Genomic DNA, 13,921 nt, shown 5'->3' with positions numbered 1-13,921 from the left:
GAATTTCCTCAGAAAACTAAAAATGGATCTGCCTTTGACCCAGCAATTCCACTGCTAGGATTATACCTTAAGAACCCTGAAACACCAATCCAAAAGAACCTATGCACCCCAATGTTCATAGCAGCACAATTTATAATAGCCAAGTGTTAGAAGGAACCTAGGTGCCCATCAGTAAATGAATGGATCAAAAAACTATGGTACATTTACACAATGGAATTCTATGCAGCAGAAAGAAAGAAGGAGCTCCTACCCTTTGCAACAGCTTGGATGGAGCTGGAAAGTGTTTTACTAAGGAAATAAGCCAGACTGTGAAAGACAAATACCAGATGATCTCACCTTTAACAGGAATCTAAACAACAAAAAAAAGAAACAAGCAAAATATAACCAAAGACACTGAAATAGAGAACAGGCTGACAGTGACTAGAAGGGAGAGGGAAGGGAATTTCAGAGGAAAAGGGGAAAGAGTTTGCAGGAACAAGCATAAAGGACACATGGACAAAAACTAGGGGGTGGGGTAGAAATGGGAGGGAGGTGGGGAGGGCTGGGGGGTGAGCTGGGATGGAAGTAATAGACAGAAAACTGTACTTGAACAACAATTAAAAAGAAAAATACTCAAACAGGGATCCAAAATAAAGGAACCAACTCACAGAATGAGTGCTTCATGTAAAGAGTCTCTGATATCACTTACACCATGTTATACCAGTTTACAAAACAGGGGAAGAAAACTCTAAGGGATAAAAGCCCTTATCTAGGTCACATGCCCAGTCCTGTGACCATAATTTGTCACTTCAAGGACCCTTTTCTTTACTACAGCATCTCTTTTCCCATTTGGTTAAAGGTTCATTGAAAATAGAGATAGAAAGTAATTTTTGTTTTTTACAAGATGATCTAGTTAGTGAACAGGAAGTCTTAGAAAGGTAACAAATACATAAAGAAAAATTTAAAATATTTGAGAACTTTTTACTTTAATGTCATGCTGCACTCAGATTTAAGAAAATGCCAGTGATCTATAGTAAAGGTGCTTTAAAAGATTATAATCAGAGGGATCTGCATTCAAAAGAAGCATTGACATTTGTTTCTACCATTATGTAAGACATCATGATTTTTCAAAATTAAAATCAAGTGGTTACATTTATCATCAGGCTCTTAGCCCTGTCTCCCAATCATGGCACCATGACATATATATTTGTTGCGAACTGCGCTTCCAATAATTTGTTACCATGAAGAGCAAAATTTGCAAATGTTTTAGTTTTTTCTTTTGTTTTCAGTAGACATGGGCTGACTCCATAATTCCTCCTTCAGTAATGTTATTCACACTTGCTTCCACTCCCATTTACTTGCAATTGCAAGAGGGAAAAAAGGTAGAATTCCAGGGGGGTGATGCCAGGAATTGGATCACTTATATGATAACCACCCGGTTATTATTCTCAGTATGAAGGACCCATCATTCTGCATCTTTGTTCAACCTATACTACTGAGCCTACCCTGCAAAAGCCTGTATTCATATCCCTGGTTGCCTCTAAGCAACACGAAGTCAGAGAAACATTCTCCTTGTCTAGTCCGTCAGAGGACAGTGCAGAGCTGCTGATGTGGTGGATGCTTATTTAATGCCGGACCAAAGAAATTCAAATACTGTTACTGTGCACCCTATGTGTTGTGAGAAGGACAGTAGAAGTCCCAGAGATTATCCAGAAGTTGGCTGGTCTGTTAGCTTTTTTAAGCTATAACCATTTTTTTAAAAAATACCAACCCACTTTTGTCATATCCAATGCATTTTATTATGCCTAACAGGGATTTTATTCAGAGCTAAGAAGAAAAGTTCTCACTTTTGAATAACTTATAATGACTTCTAAAAGAGTTTGGACATGTAGAAAGATCAGATGAAACTTGCTCTGAATTTTTCAAATCTGACTCTTAACAAAAGTACAACATGCACCCCAGTAGGGGTAAGGCACCCTCTCATATCTCCCTAGTTATAAAGTTATATGCTGACACCATCCTTCTCAACTCTGAACTCTTGTGTAGAATCATTTATATTATCTTTAATATTAATACTAACAATGCTCAGACACTTCTATCATTTCTCAGGTGCCTTCTATGCAGTCACCTTCTCATGTAAGCCTCAACCCGACAGACCTGGGAATACTATCTCTATTTCCAGAAAACTGAAGTGGCCCCTGCTGGACCAGAGAGCTCCAACTGCAGAGGTGGCCCTAGAATTCAAACCCAGGTCTTCTGAGGGCACAGCACTCTCTCCTCATTACCCACGCTCCTCCTCATGCTTCTGGACGAGCAACTGTTTCCATCTAGTTGGATAAGCTCTGTGACAATTTACCTCACTTCTGTTTAGAAAAAAAGAAGGATCGGGAGGGGGCGCGGGGAGTGTTAAAGAAATCTAATTTCCATTTGGATATTTTACTTTCTATTACAGTATTTTCGAGTCAGGGAGTCCACAATCTTATAAAAATGGCTATATTAGTATGTATTCATGGGTCAGTGTTGTCAGTCCCATCAGTTCCCAGCGTGTAGCCCCAGAAATCTCAGAAAGGCACCGAGGACTGAGCTTCCAAAGCTAGCCTCACGCCCTGTTTCAGCTGCAGTCTTCTCTCAGATTTACGGACTTGTTTGAGCGATTAGACCTGAATCAAATTATGTGAAATCAGCACCCCTGCTCCGACCGAAGAATCAAATGATGAGAAGAATTTCATCCATGGGGGGAAACCCTTCCCTGCAGAGGTACATTCTGTTTCTTCTGCAAAAACAATGAATACCTTTCAAATCAACAATTACCTACGAAAGAAACACACCCTGATAGAAAAATTAAGAAGAAAATGTAAAGCAGGCTCCCATGGTCCTAGAATGGCTTGTGTTTTTCTGCCACCCAAGCTCACTTATAAGAGGGACTAGTTCACACACCTGACCTTCCAAGGAATGCACAAATTTACCAACACATGCCCAATGAGCCAAAGGTTTGGTTCAAGGGTTTGGTTCAAGGGTTTGGTCAAGTACTAACAATAAATTAACCCATAACCACAGTGCCAAGTAAGAAGGTAGCTACTGAGAGAAATCGCCCTGAGTGGAGAGAAAGAACCTGAGCAGGATTTAAAAAGCAGTACCTGTCTGTGTGGTTGGAGAGAAATTAGCGGTGGAAGAGACATACTTACCAGTTTGCCATCAAAACCGTCTTTTAGAGTGCCGTTCAATCATGAATCTACATATGCAAGTCTTTGTAGAACTATGTGAATCCCTTGGGACTCTGGTATAGCCTCAGAGGTCTGTTGGCTTCAAACAGCCATGCCTTTTTTTTTTAGTATAGGTAATATCATTTCTGAGGGGCTCTACATGTTTTTAACACATTACCCAGTACATTCTGGAAACAGCTAGAAAAACTGAAGCCTTTAAAGAGATGTCACTGAAGGTCAGAATCAGAGAAAGAAACAGAACCTATGGATTCCACTAACTCATAGTTTGGATTCTAGATTAAGGCAAGGTAGCAAGAGGGAAAATGGAAGCTTGTTTAAAAGTGTAATTCTAAGTGAGTAAAGGGAAAAACTGCTCAAAACATGTGTGAAATTCTATCTGTTTTATGCACTGTTATACACGTGGTGCTCAGAATAATTTGTGGCACACAGAAGGAGCTCAACAAATATTTGTTAACTAAGTAAGTAAAAATGTGAGAACAAAAATGGCCAGTCGTCTCAATCATGTCTGTAACTTGAGGGGCCTGAAAACAGTTTTCCTATCAATATTAATCATCTTTACCAAAAGCCAGACTTTGCTAGACATCTACAGAAGTATTTAAAGACATGTATTTTCTTTCTCACAGATGACATGTGATAGGGCCCCACAATTGCCTTAATTTTAGTTTAAGTTTATTGTTGTTGCTTTTGTGAGTGGGGGAGATGAAAGGATACATTCTAGTGCACTATCTTACTTTCTGCATTTATTTTGCCACTTTCTTTTCCAATTTGCTCCATGATGCTCATATTTAATCAGTTTGCCCTCTCACAAAATTTATTAACCATTACCCTCTGTCTTTTCAGGTTAAAAAAAATGTGCTTCAGATTACTTAAAGGAAGAAAAAAAAGGGCAAAAGTGGGGTAGAGGAGGGAAAAAGGAAGGAAGGAGGAAAACTAAGCTTTATGTCCAAAAGTATTATGTATGTATGTTTTATCTTATTTCCCTATCAGAGCACCAAGAAGAGGCCATAGTGCTAAAGGTTTTATATTATATGTAGTTTCGTTTGATATTGGAATGAAAAGAACACAAAAATGTGTGTGAAAAGTACCCTGCTGTATCAAAACTTTTTAAAATAGCCATAAAAAAAGATAATTTATATCAGTGATTTTAGTGATTTCTGAGCACTGGGCAGTGAAGAAACGTGTATCACTGAGGAGTACTTGGACGGAGTTAGTGACGCTAATCCTGGTCCTCCCCTTTACCTGCAGAGCGGCATTGGGTAAAACACCTTCCTTTCTGTTTTAGGATCTAAAAGCCAAGGAGCACATCAGTAACCCACAGTGTGAGCTAACGGGAGTGTGCTACCTCTCAGAAGTGCAAAATACCAAAATCAGACTATTATTTAAAGAAACATAGCAATTATGGAAGAGCAAGCTACTCAAGAAACCAAGGTTTTCTATGTTCCCACAGGGCCGGAAAAGATAGGCAGAAGAGGGATCCAGCTGTTGGGCATTGCTTCTCCAACCAATAACTGACCCTGGGTGTTTAATTTGGAAAGTGGGTGTTTAATTATGAAGGCTCAGTCACTCCCAGGGAGTGCTCAGCTTGGCAAAACACTAGAACCACCTGAACAACTCGACAAAGAATGAGAAACAGAGAGCTAATTCCACTTACTAAAATGATAAGCCTAGTAAAATGCTGACCCCACTTTAAAGAAGTAAATAAGCAGATCCAGAACATTACTGTAAAAGTCTAAGTTTACTTTCTATCAGGATCTATAGCACAGTGCTGAACATATAGGAGTACATGATAAAAATTTTTAATGCAATAAAATAAAAAGACATAAAACTTTAGATGCACATGGAACTTAAAATCACCCTAGACATTTGTTTCCTTCTGCTTACATGTCCACAGCAGTTTACATTAAAAATCATATTAATGTCCCTTAACATGAGAATTTTATATTAGATTTCTTAATCATACCCACAAACATGTACCCTGATAAGCACAGGGTCCTAGGAGCCATGTTCAACTACATGGCTCTCGCTTCCCAGCCCAAGGGCAGCCTGTTCACAAGCTACCAACAAGTGGCCTGTAGCCACTTAGCTTTCTGCTTCTCATTCTAGATGAGATTATTCTAACATTCTGCCAACAGAACTCTGCCTCTAAAAGGCACTACTTTCCAAACTAAGCATTCGCTTCACTGGTTGGAAATTAATGTCAAGAAAATTTCCCTTCATGGGGTTAAGGTGGATCAGTCAACTGCCCTTTTATAAGAATTTAAAGTAGTAAATATGGACTTGAGAAAGACCCAAGATAAGCTGTGAGGTACAGCAAAGGTCATGAATGGGCCAAGGTTTTGAGGAGGCAGAATTATAATTCAGAGAAACTAGGAGCATAAGCAGAAGTTATGAGATAGACAAAGATGTAGAGTAAATGGGAAACTGAATGACAGTAAGAAGAAAAGCTGAAGAGCAGAAAGAAGCTGACATGGGTTGGAGGTATGGTATATCTAAGAGAGGAAAGGAGGGTGAACCCATGAACTACTGCTGCTTTACTGAACCCTAACCATCTTGACAGTCCTGGATTTTCATGAAGTTCTACCACCCTCCATTTCTTTGACTATATCTCTAGTGACTGAGCCAAACTTTCTTAAACTGAACATTCTTTGTCAGAATGTCTGGTAAAAGAAAAACTTTAAGGAATCTTAAATTTGAAAAGTAGGCAAGCAACTTGCCTAAATCTCTGGAAAAAACAAAGTCTTAGCTAATGTCTCATCTACTGTCTACCAACTCTAATGAGGCCCTTCGGCTTTCTGATGTCACTACTGAGAGCAACGTGTTCGCTTCACTTCGGAAGAAGGTCAACCCAAGATGGAAGTGTCCACTTTCTAGGGGGGAAAAAAAGGCTGCAAATGAACTCCAAATCTTCTCTGTATTCCCAAATGACAAACTAGAGAGTTTGGACATGCTGAAACGCTAACTAGTAGCACAGTAATGAATAAATGCATACAGGATCATAATAGTAATAGGAAAAAAACTAGTGTGGCTCCTCCTTGAGGGCCAGGGACTTGCCAGGTGAGGACCTACTTATATAGAATTTCATTAAAAATGACAAGTGTGCACTTGCATTTGTCCTCAGGACTAGAGTAGGGTTTTGGAACTCTGAAGACCCATTCAAACAGAAGGCTTCACACAGGAGCTTGGAATGAATCCAAGGTGGGAAAAATTTTAGTAACCTGGTTAGAGAATTTGTAAAGATCCTTAACTGATGAATTAATTAGCTTATGTATTTCTTTTCTTAGAAGTCCTTTTGGAAGCAAATTCACAAATCAAGATACAGCTACAGCTGGAGTAGAAAGGCATGAATGAATCCTCAGGGCTTAAAGATAGATTTAAAGTGCCCTCAAACACTAGCAGTGAGAGTCATATTCTACAGCTATTTCAAAAACACTTGGTAAGAAATAAAAAAATTCAGTCACGTCACTTCTTTGACATCCCACCCAGGGTATATAGGTTTCAATGCATTAGGTATCTGATAAAGAACAAAGCTTACAAAACTAGATCCAGTCAGGAGAATGTTTCAAAATTGAATTGTGTGCATAAACAGGTTTACATAATACAGACAGCTAATAGCAAGAATTCAGAAAAGCATATTAGCAGTTCTTCCCAGCACACAGGTAAAAGTCAGACACTGAAGGAAGACAAAGGTGGATTTAAGGTCTCACTTTGGGCAGGTTACTTAACTTTTCTAAGCTTCAGTTTCACATGTAAAAGTAAATAAAAACCACCCTCTCCCTTGGTTTTTTCACAAAGTTTGAAGAAAAGAAGACATGTAAAAGTCTCACATTTTAGAAGCCTAGTTTCCAGAAACACTAGCTGCTATCGGGCTAAGAACCGTTATCATCATCATCATTACTGGTATTTGTATAGGAAAAACTTAAAATCAACCTCAGTGATAATTACAACTTTTTATCTCACACTGTTGGCGATGAATGGTGCGTCTAGACTGAGGTGTGTCTAGACCGAGATGTCTCAGCCCCAGCACTACTGACATTATGGGGCAGGGAAGCCTCGGTTTGGGGGGTGGGGGGCATTGTCCTGTGTATTGGGGAACATTTGGCAGCATTCCAGGCGTCCGCCCAGTGGACACCAGTAGCATCTCCAAGTTATAATAACCCAAAATATCTCCAGACACTGTCACATATCCCACAGGGTCAAAGTCATGGCTGGCTGATACCCACGGCAGGGAACCGGCGGGACAGGAAACGCAGAGCCTCCACCGAGCAGAGGCACACTGCCGGTGTCGGCTGTCCCCTACCAGGTCTCACATTCTTCCTCAGTGTACGGCATGGAATTTTAAAACAAGTACTTGTCAGGAAACCACAGAGCAGCAAGCTCAGAATTCCTGGACTTCCAAAATAACCCATGGAAGCACTGTGGTGGAAATGTAATAAAGCAATAAAGCACGAACTACACAGACATGAACGATTTGGCAAATGCTCCCCAGTCAACCCCACTCAGTGACCTAGTCACAGCATGAGCAATGTCCTCTCCTCCCGGTGCGTTAAAGGAGAAGTGCGGTCGGGGGAAGACTGGATGCCAAGACACGCCTGCGTTTTCACTCAGCGGGTGCCCTGGCTTCAGGCGAGGCTCGACGTCTCCGCGGCAGTTTTTCCAATTGTAAAATGCAGTTGTTAATAATGAATACTCTGACCTAACTAGTTTTTGATTCTAAGTTGAGGATATCCATTCAGTATAGGGCCTCGGGTCATAATAACCACTAGGGAGAAAATCACTACAACCACAAGAAATAATTTTGTCTTCAACTTTTGGCGTAAAAAATAGAATTTGCCTCATCGTTCTCATGGACTGTTTTAGTTTGCCTCACCACGTCAGCTTACCTGTGTTGGTCTTCCCTGAGCCACATTCACATGGGCTAGAAATAGTACCCACGTCTGTATTTCACAACCCACCCCTTTCGGATTACCCCCCGGAAGGAACCTGTTTAGGGATTTTTCCCCTTACTCATTTTCTCTGCTTGAGCAAAGATATACTGAATATCTCTCCCTTTGGAAGGCCACAAACCATTGTAAACTGGAGACGTTTTATGATCCTCAGGAACCCGCTTTCTCCCCCTGGGGCAGTACTGCCCACGCTGACGACCCAAGGTATGGAGGGGTCCACTTTACAAAGTGTGTTCAGAGCCTGGAAAGTTGCCGTCTATACAGCAGGGACTCAAATGGGGAGAGACTCAGAGTACCAAAAAGAACACCGGAGAAACCAGACGATTCCATGGCGCATCAAAGCTACACGTCACCTGCAGAGCTAGGAATTACTGGGGAAAAGCCACCTCCCTTTTCCTGGACCCCCTGTTTCTGGGGCTGACAGTGCTTCTTAGTAACCCCAAGCCCAGCTTGGCCTCACTCATAACCTAGCTTCACCTCTGAAGGGAAATACCATCACCTGAATTCCTTGGTGAGCATGCAAAGGTTTCCGTTAGGTGTCAGGGTTATAAAAATCAATAGCACACAGTGGTTACCACGGGAGAAATCGGAACCACGGGCAAAGGCACGTGCAGCTCTGGTGTGGCAGCTTCAGTGTAGAGCCGGGGTCGCAGGGGCAAGGTGGCCTCATGGGGGCAGAGTGACGTGACAAGGTGACAGGAGCGAGGCCTAAATGAAGGGATGTGTGTGTGTGTGTGTGTGTGTGTGTGTGTGTGTGGACACAGAGGGTGGGTGACGAGGACCGGGCAGCAGCACAGCACGTGTGTGCCCTGCACAAAGGCATCAGCTCTGGCCAAGTGGCCCAGGGTGTCAGAGCTTCTGATTTTTTGGACCGTTATATGAAATCTGGATTTTTATGTGAAATCTCCTGATTTTTTAAATGTGGGTTTAAAATTTTAAAACCCTCTGAGGGCTTTAAAAAAGAAACACAGCTGCAGGCAATGTAAGCCTATCAATGTGTAAGCCATTTGCAAACAAACAGCAAGAAAAACTTCCTCTCCTTTCTGTGAGGGGGAGAGGCTCTGACTTGAGGAAGCTTCTCCACATCATGGAAAGTACGGACTGGGCAGGAGGGGACGGGAAGCTCCTCCTTTTGTCCAGCACTGTGCGGGCTCTAATTCAACACACTAACATGGAGGGTACCTGTGCACAAAGGTCGTTGCTTCACGCCCTTACTACACAAGAAAAACGGGAAGGAGTGTGCCCCGGTTGCTTAAAGAAATTGAAATGGCACCCTTCGATGACCACAATGTGTGCGTTTTAATATGCTACACATATCAGAAGCTCTTAATAATCGCCGATTTCACCTGTACCTAACAATTTAATAATGGTGCGTTCTCAGCCTAATTAGACAAAATGTAACATTGGCAAAAAAATGTTATACTACACATGAATTTTAAAATTCGTAAAATATGTAAGCAATCATATCTCCTTAAAATTTCATTTGGTATAAGAATACAAGTGAAGTTCAATCCTGAGTCCAATGGCTTAACTTTTGGACAATTACAGATAAATTTTAGCAGTGTGGGGCCTTTTTGATTACAGCACTTCCCAAGTCTCAGAAGCTGTATCAATTGTATTCTCCAGTCTCCAGAGTTCCAGCCATTTTTCTTTATTTTTCATATCATGACTAATAAAAAACTAATCCAAAACTTTGTATCTTGCTGACAAACAGAACACAGCCTTCGCAGTGGCATCCCTTGGACACGGGCACAAGGTAAAAGAGAAAGCGATGTATCTGAAGAGCTGCACAGCAGGTATGGGTTCCAGGTCAATGGCTACGGCAAGGTCAATGTGCGGAAATGTGCCCTATTTGTAAACTCTTTAGCTACAATCTGAGTCACAGAAGTAACCTCTTACAAAATAAAAGAATTCTCTTAGTGATATCAGAAGTTAATATTAATATCTGCAAAGTGCTTAGAAATGAAAACAGAAATTACAGATGGACTCTTTAATTTATTGTCATTAATGTCATTATTATTGCCATTAACTATTGTTAGCATACTCTAGTTCTGACATACTAACATAAAAGGTAATAAAACTCATAAATCAATTGTCTGTCTACTTCTAAGATTTACTTTCCTCAGACTGGTGAGTTAGAAGACAAAACGGCACATTGAATTTCCTTAGTTCCCTAAACATGGGGGCCTCATATATATGAGACTTTCTGGCCAAAAAAATGGAGACAGCAATGTGTAGGAGCCAACATCATCCAAATAAAGGGAAGTTCTCAATTACAATGGAGAATAGGTCTTAGTATTTTTATCACAAACTTCTCTAACTTTCCAACTTTAAAATAAAAATGGATTTAAAATGGGATGTTATTTATTAATGTGTAGAATAAAGCAGCTTTTCACTCCTTTTCTACTTTTCCTGGACTGAACTAAGATGACCCCTGAATGAAAAATCCACACAAGCCGATGGTTCCCTGAAGCTAGTTTTTGGCTTTGTGCTGGTTGAACATAAAAGTTTTGAGCAGTTTATATCAAAATAAGAAAATCAAGGGTGATGGAAAATTTTTTTACATGATTGAATGCATACAGTTTATAAGATCTGTTGTCTGAGGCTATCCTTTTCATTAATTTGTTTTGTTATTAAAATATTTTATTTCATTAAATACATGGATAATAAATGGCAGCTTTCCTTACATTTTTCATGTAAATTTATTTTCCTAAATTATAAGTTAGTGAACTTATATTGGGTCCCTCTTTTACTTTAATTTGTACTAAATCTCAAACTGTGAAAACCGCAGCTCTAGGTCGCTCGGAGTGCTGACCTGACGGGGAGGTGGTGTGGTGTGTGAAGGGCCCCCCCCACCCCGCCCCGCCCCCACCCCGGGAGGGACAGGGAGGGGCACGGTGAGTCCTGAAGGGAAAATCCTGGGCTCACCGCTGAGGAATGACTCACCAAGCATCAGTCCAGAGCCAGGAGGGTGGGCTCCGCCACACATCGGCCCACCCTCATCACCCACCCGCTCTGAGGTCACTGCGGAAAGTGTAAGAGACTGCCCCCAGGTGCTTCTAGTTCTATGAGTTCATGAGTCTAATCATTTGGGCCATTTACTCTGTGACTAAGGAAACTGACCAATGAGAATATGAAAGCATTGCCTGAGATGTCAATGTTTGGATGAAACGTGATATAAGGGACCAATTTACTTCTGACTTCTCACCCAGGCGTGCAAGAGTGGGCCAAGGAGAAAGGAGATAGGGAACTTCAGGGCAGAGCATCTCACGCCATCCTTCACCACCTCCCCTATGACATCTTGATCAAGAAAGCCCGCCCCACTATTCTTCCGTTCTCGTAATCTTCTCTTCCACTCTTTACACACACACCCACACACGCCCCTACACACACTCCTGCCTCAACCTTTCTCTTCAGGCTACACAAAAGGAGGTTCAGAGGCTCTGAAGGGTCGGTCCTCTTTGGTGGCAGCTGGGATTGGCGGTATTGGGCAGTAGGACAGCTCTCATCACCTACCAAAACAACCTGTGGGCAAAACTTCAAGACGTGCAACTTTGGAAACCCTAGTCACCAGTAGTATTTCTTCCAAAACCACTGATTTCTAAGTAGTTAAACTCAATTACTTTTAGAAAAAAATATTTCTCTCAGTGATAATAAAAACAAAGCAATAACACATGGGACCCAAATGAAACCAAAGATGGCAAAAACTCATCTTAAAATTCTAAGAATACATCAATGATTTCTCTCAATGCTTGAGTTCAATGGTATTCTCACTCAGGGACATCCAACCTTTTGGCGTCTCTGGGCCACACTGGAAAAAGAAGAGTTGTCTTGGGCCACATATTAAATATACAAACACCAACAAAAACTGATGAAAATAAAAAGTTTGGGGGTAAATTTATGATTTTGTTTTGGGCCACTTTCATAACCATCCTGGGCACAAGAGGGTTGGACACCCCTGCCATGTGGATGTTTTTTTCCGCAGCCCAATCAAACATTCTTTGAGGAATTTTAAATCAATTCATTGGCTACTTCAGAGTGTTTTCTTTAGAAAGTGAACTGATGAGAACTATGAGTTACGTTTTATGACTGGGAGATTTAATCCTGAATGCATGCACTTGCTTCACAATCCCACCAGTAAATGTCCTTAGGAAAGGATCAGCTTTTTGATTTGACTTCTCAGTCATTTTTCTCGGTGTGAGCCTGTGTGTGCACATGCGCACGCGTGCTCGCGCAAGCGTGTGCACACACACACACACACTGTTAGACACATACTCCCGCAGAGAGAAAGGTGTCCTTGTTCTCATGGACATGGCACAAGACCCCTTCCTGTGGGAGCTCATGTTGCGTGCCCATGTGATGCCCCACAGCTGCCAGCACGAACAGCCTTGCTCAGACTGAAAGAAGGGAGCACTCACCTGCACCGGCTCAGGCGGGAGCTGGACCACGTGCTGCATGCGCTCGCTGTGGTGATGCCTGGACTCCTCCTCGTAGATCACATCCCTCTCGTGCTGGGGAAGGTTCAGGAAGCGACGGATGGTACAGAGGTTCTCCCAGAGTGTGCGGTTTTCTGGGCTGGGGTTCTCCTTCCAGCGGAGCAGTTCACACAGCCAGCCCTGGAGAGAGAAGGTCACCTGAGTTCACCCTCCGAGTGCAGAGCAGCAGAGGATGGCTTGGCTGCAGTGAATTGCCATCCCACATTATTATATTTTTTGTCAAAATTGTTCCCACCGACATGGGGAGATACTGAAACAGCCTGATCACTGAAAAACCAAACAATAACCACATCGGTTTGCACCAGTGCCTGAGAACCTTCACGCTTGTTACCTTACCACCCTTCCTATCACATACATTCTCAGGTAATTTACAGTTCCTTTGTAGAAATACTCGAGCAAGAATATAGTTATCTAATCCTCAGAAAAAGTAATTTGTGTTGGTCTACTACAATTTTTTAATTACTCAATTGGATAGTATTCCATCCTAAGAAAAGAGTGAAGATGAACAAATATGTATTATGAGATCGCAAATTTTAAAGAAGTAAAAATGTCTAAGTGTGAATAGCACTGAATTCTGTGGGAAGAAAAGAGTCTTATAATTATCAATAATGCCACAAAATATAAACAACCACCTTAGCTAGAATGAAAAAATATTGTATATTTTCTCCATCTCTGAATGCCATGGGCTCTAGGCCTTGTTAACCATCCCTTTCCCGCCACAGCCACACCTGCAGGAAGGTAGGCAGTTGGTCGGGTCACACCTGCAAATGAATGCCTCCCAGCTCTGGCATCCGGATGTTCTCTTGCTCGCAACTGCACAAGAAAGAAAATGTAATGCAAATAATGATAGATTATATGAAAATAATACAGAGGATGCTGTCAACATCGCTCACTGACTCATGTCAAAATATTTTACCCAGTAGCTTTCTAACCCATCATTTCTAAGCTACATCGCTAATTTTAAAAGCAGGAACTGTCCCACATCACGCCTCTTGCAAAAGAGTAAGGATTTTTCTAAAAAGGTGCATAAGCAAACACAAATGACTTTGTGAAAAATAAATCCCGAACCTCAACAAATTTCTGTATCGTAACTGGTAAGCCAATGAAAGCTCCTGACACGCATTCTAAAAACCCCATATAATATCATAAGCCGTTGTTTGTCTGACACTCCACTGTGTCTTCTGCCTTTACCCAAAAAAAGGCAAGATTTGATTATCTCCGCTGCATCAGCCAAGACAGCAACACCAGCTGTTCTCATTGTGCAGCCTCTTCCTCGCGG

The 13,921-nt window shown here is 41.6% G+C and overlaps 1 protein-coding gene across 1 annotated transcript in view; it reads right to left on the bottom strand.

Annotated features, from left to right (window-relative positions):
• Nucleotides 1–13,921, bottom strand: part of SATB2 (SATB homeobox 2) — a 177,819-nt gene that overhangs the window by 24,926 nt on the left and 138,972 nt on the right. Inside the window, exon 10 of the mRNA XM_028509335.2 lies at nucleotides 12,565–12,762. Coding sequence (XP_028365136.1) covers nucleotides 12,565–12,762 — 198 coding nt within the window. The remainder of the gene's footprint in view (nucleotides 1–12,564; nucleotides 12,763–13,921) is intronic.

The sequence above is a fragment of the Phyllostomus discolor genome, chromosome 4, assembly GCF_004126475.2.
Source record: "Phyllostomus discolor isolate MPI-MPIP mPhyDis1 chromosome 4, mPhyDis1.pri.v3, whole genome shotgun sequence".
Taxonomy (NCBI): Eukaryota; Metazoa; Chordata; class Mammalia; order Chiroptera; family Phyllostomidae; genus Phyllostomus; species Phyllostomus discolor.
The sequence above is the reverse complement of the archived record's forward strand: the minus strand, read 5'-3'. Positions and strand labels throughout refer to the sequence as shown.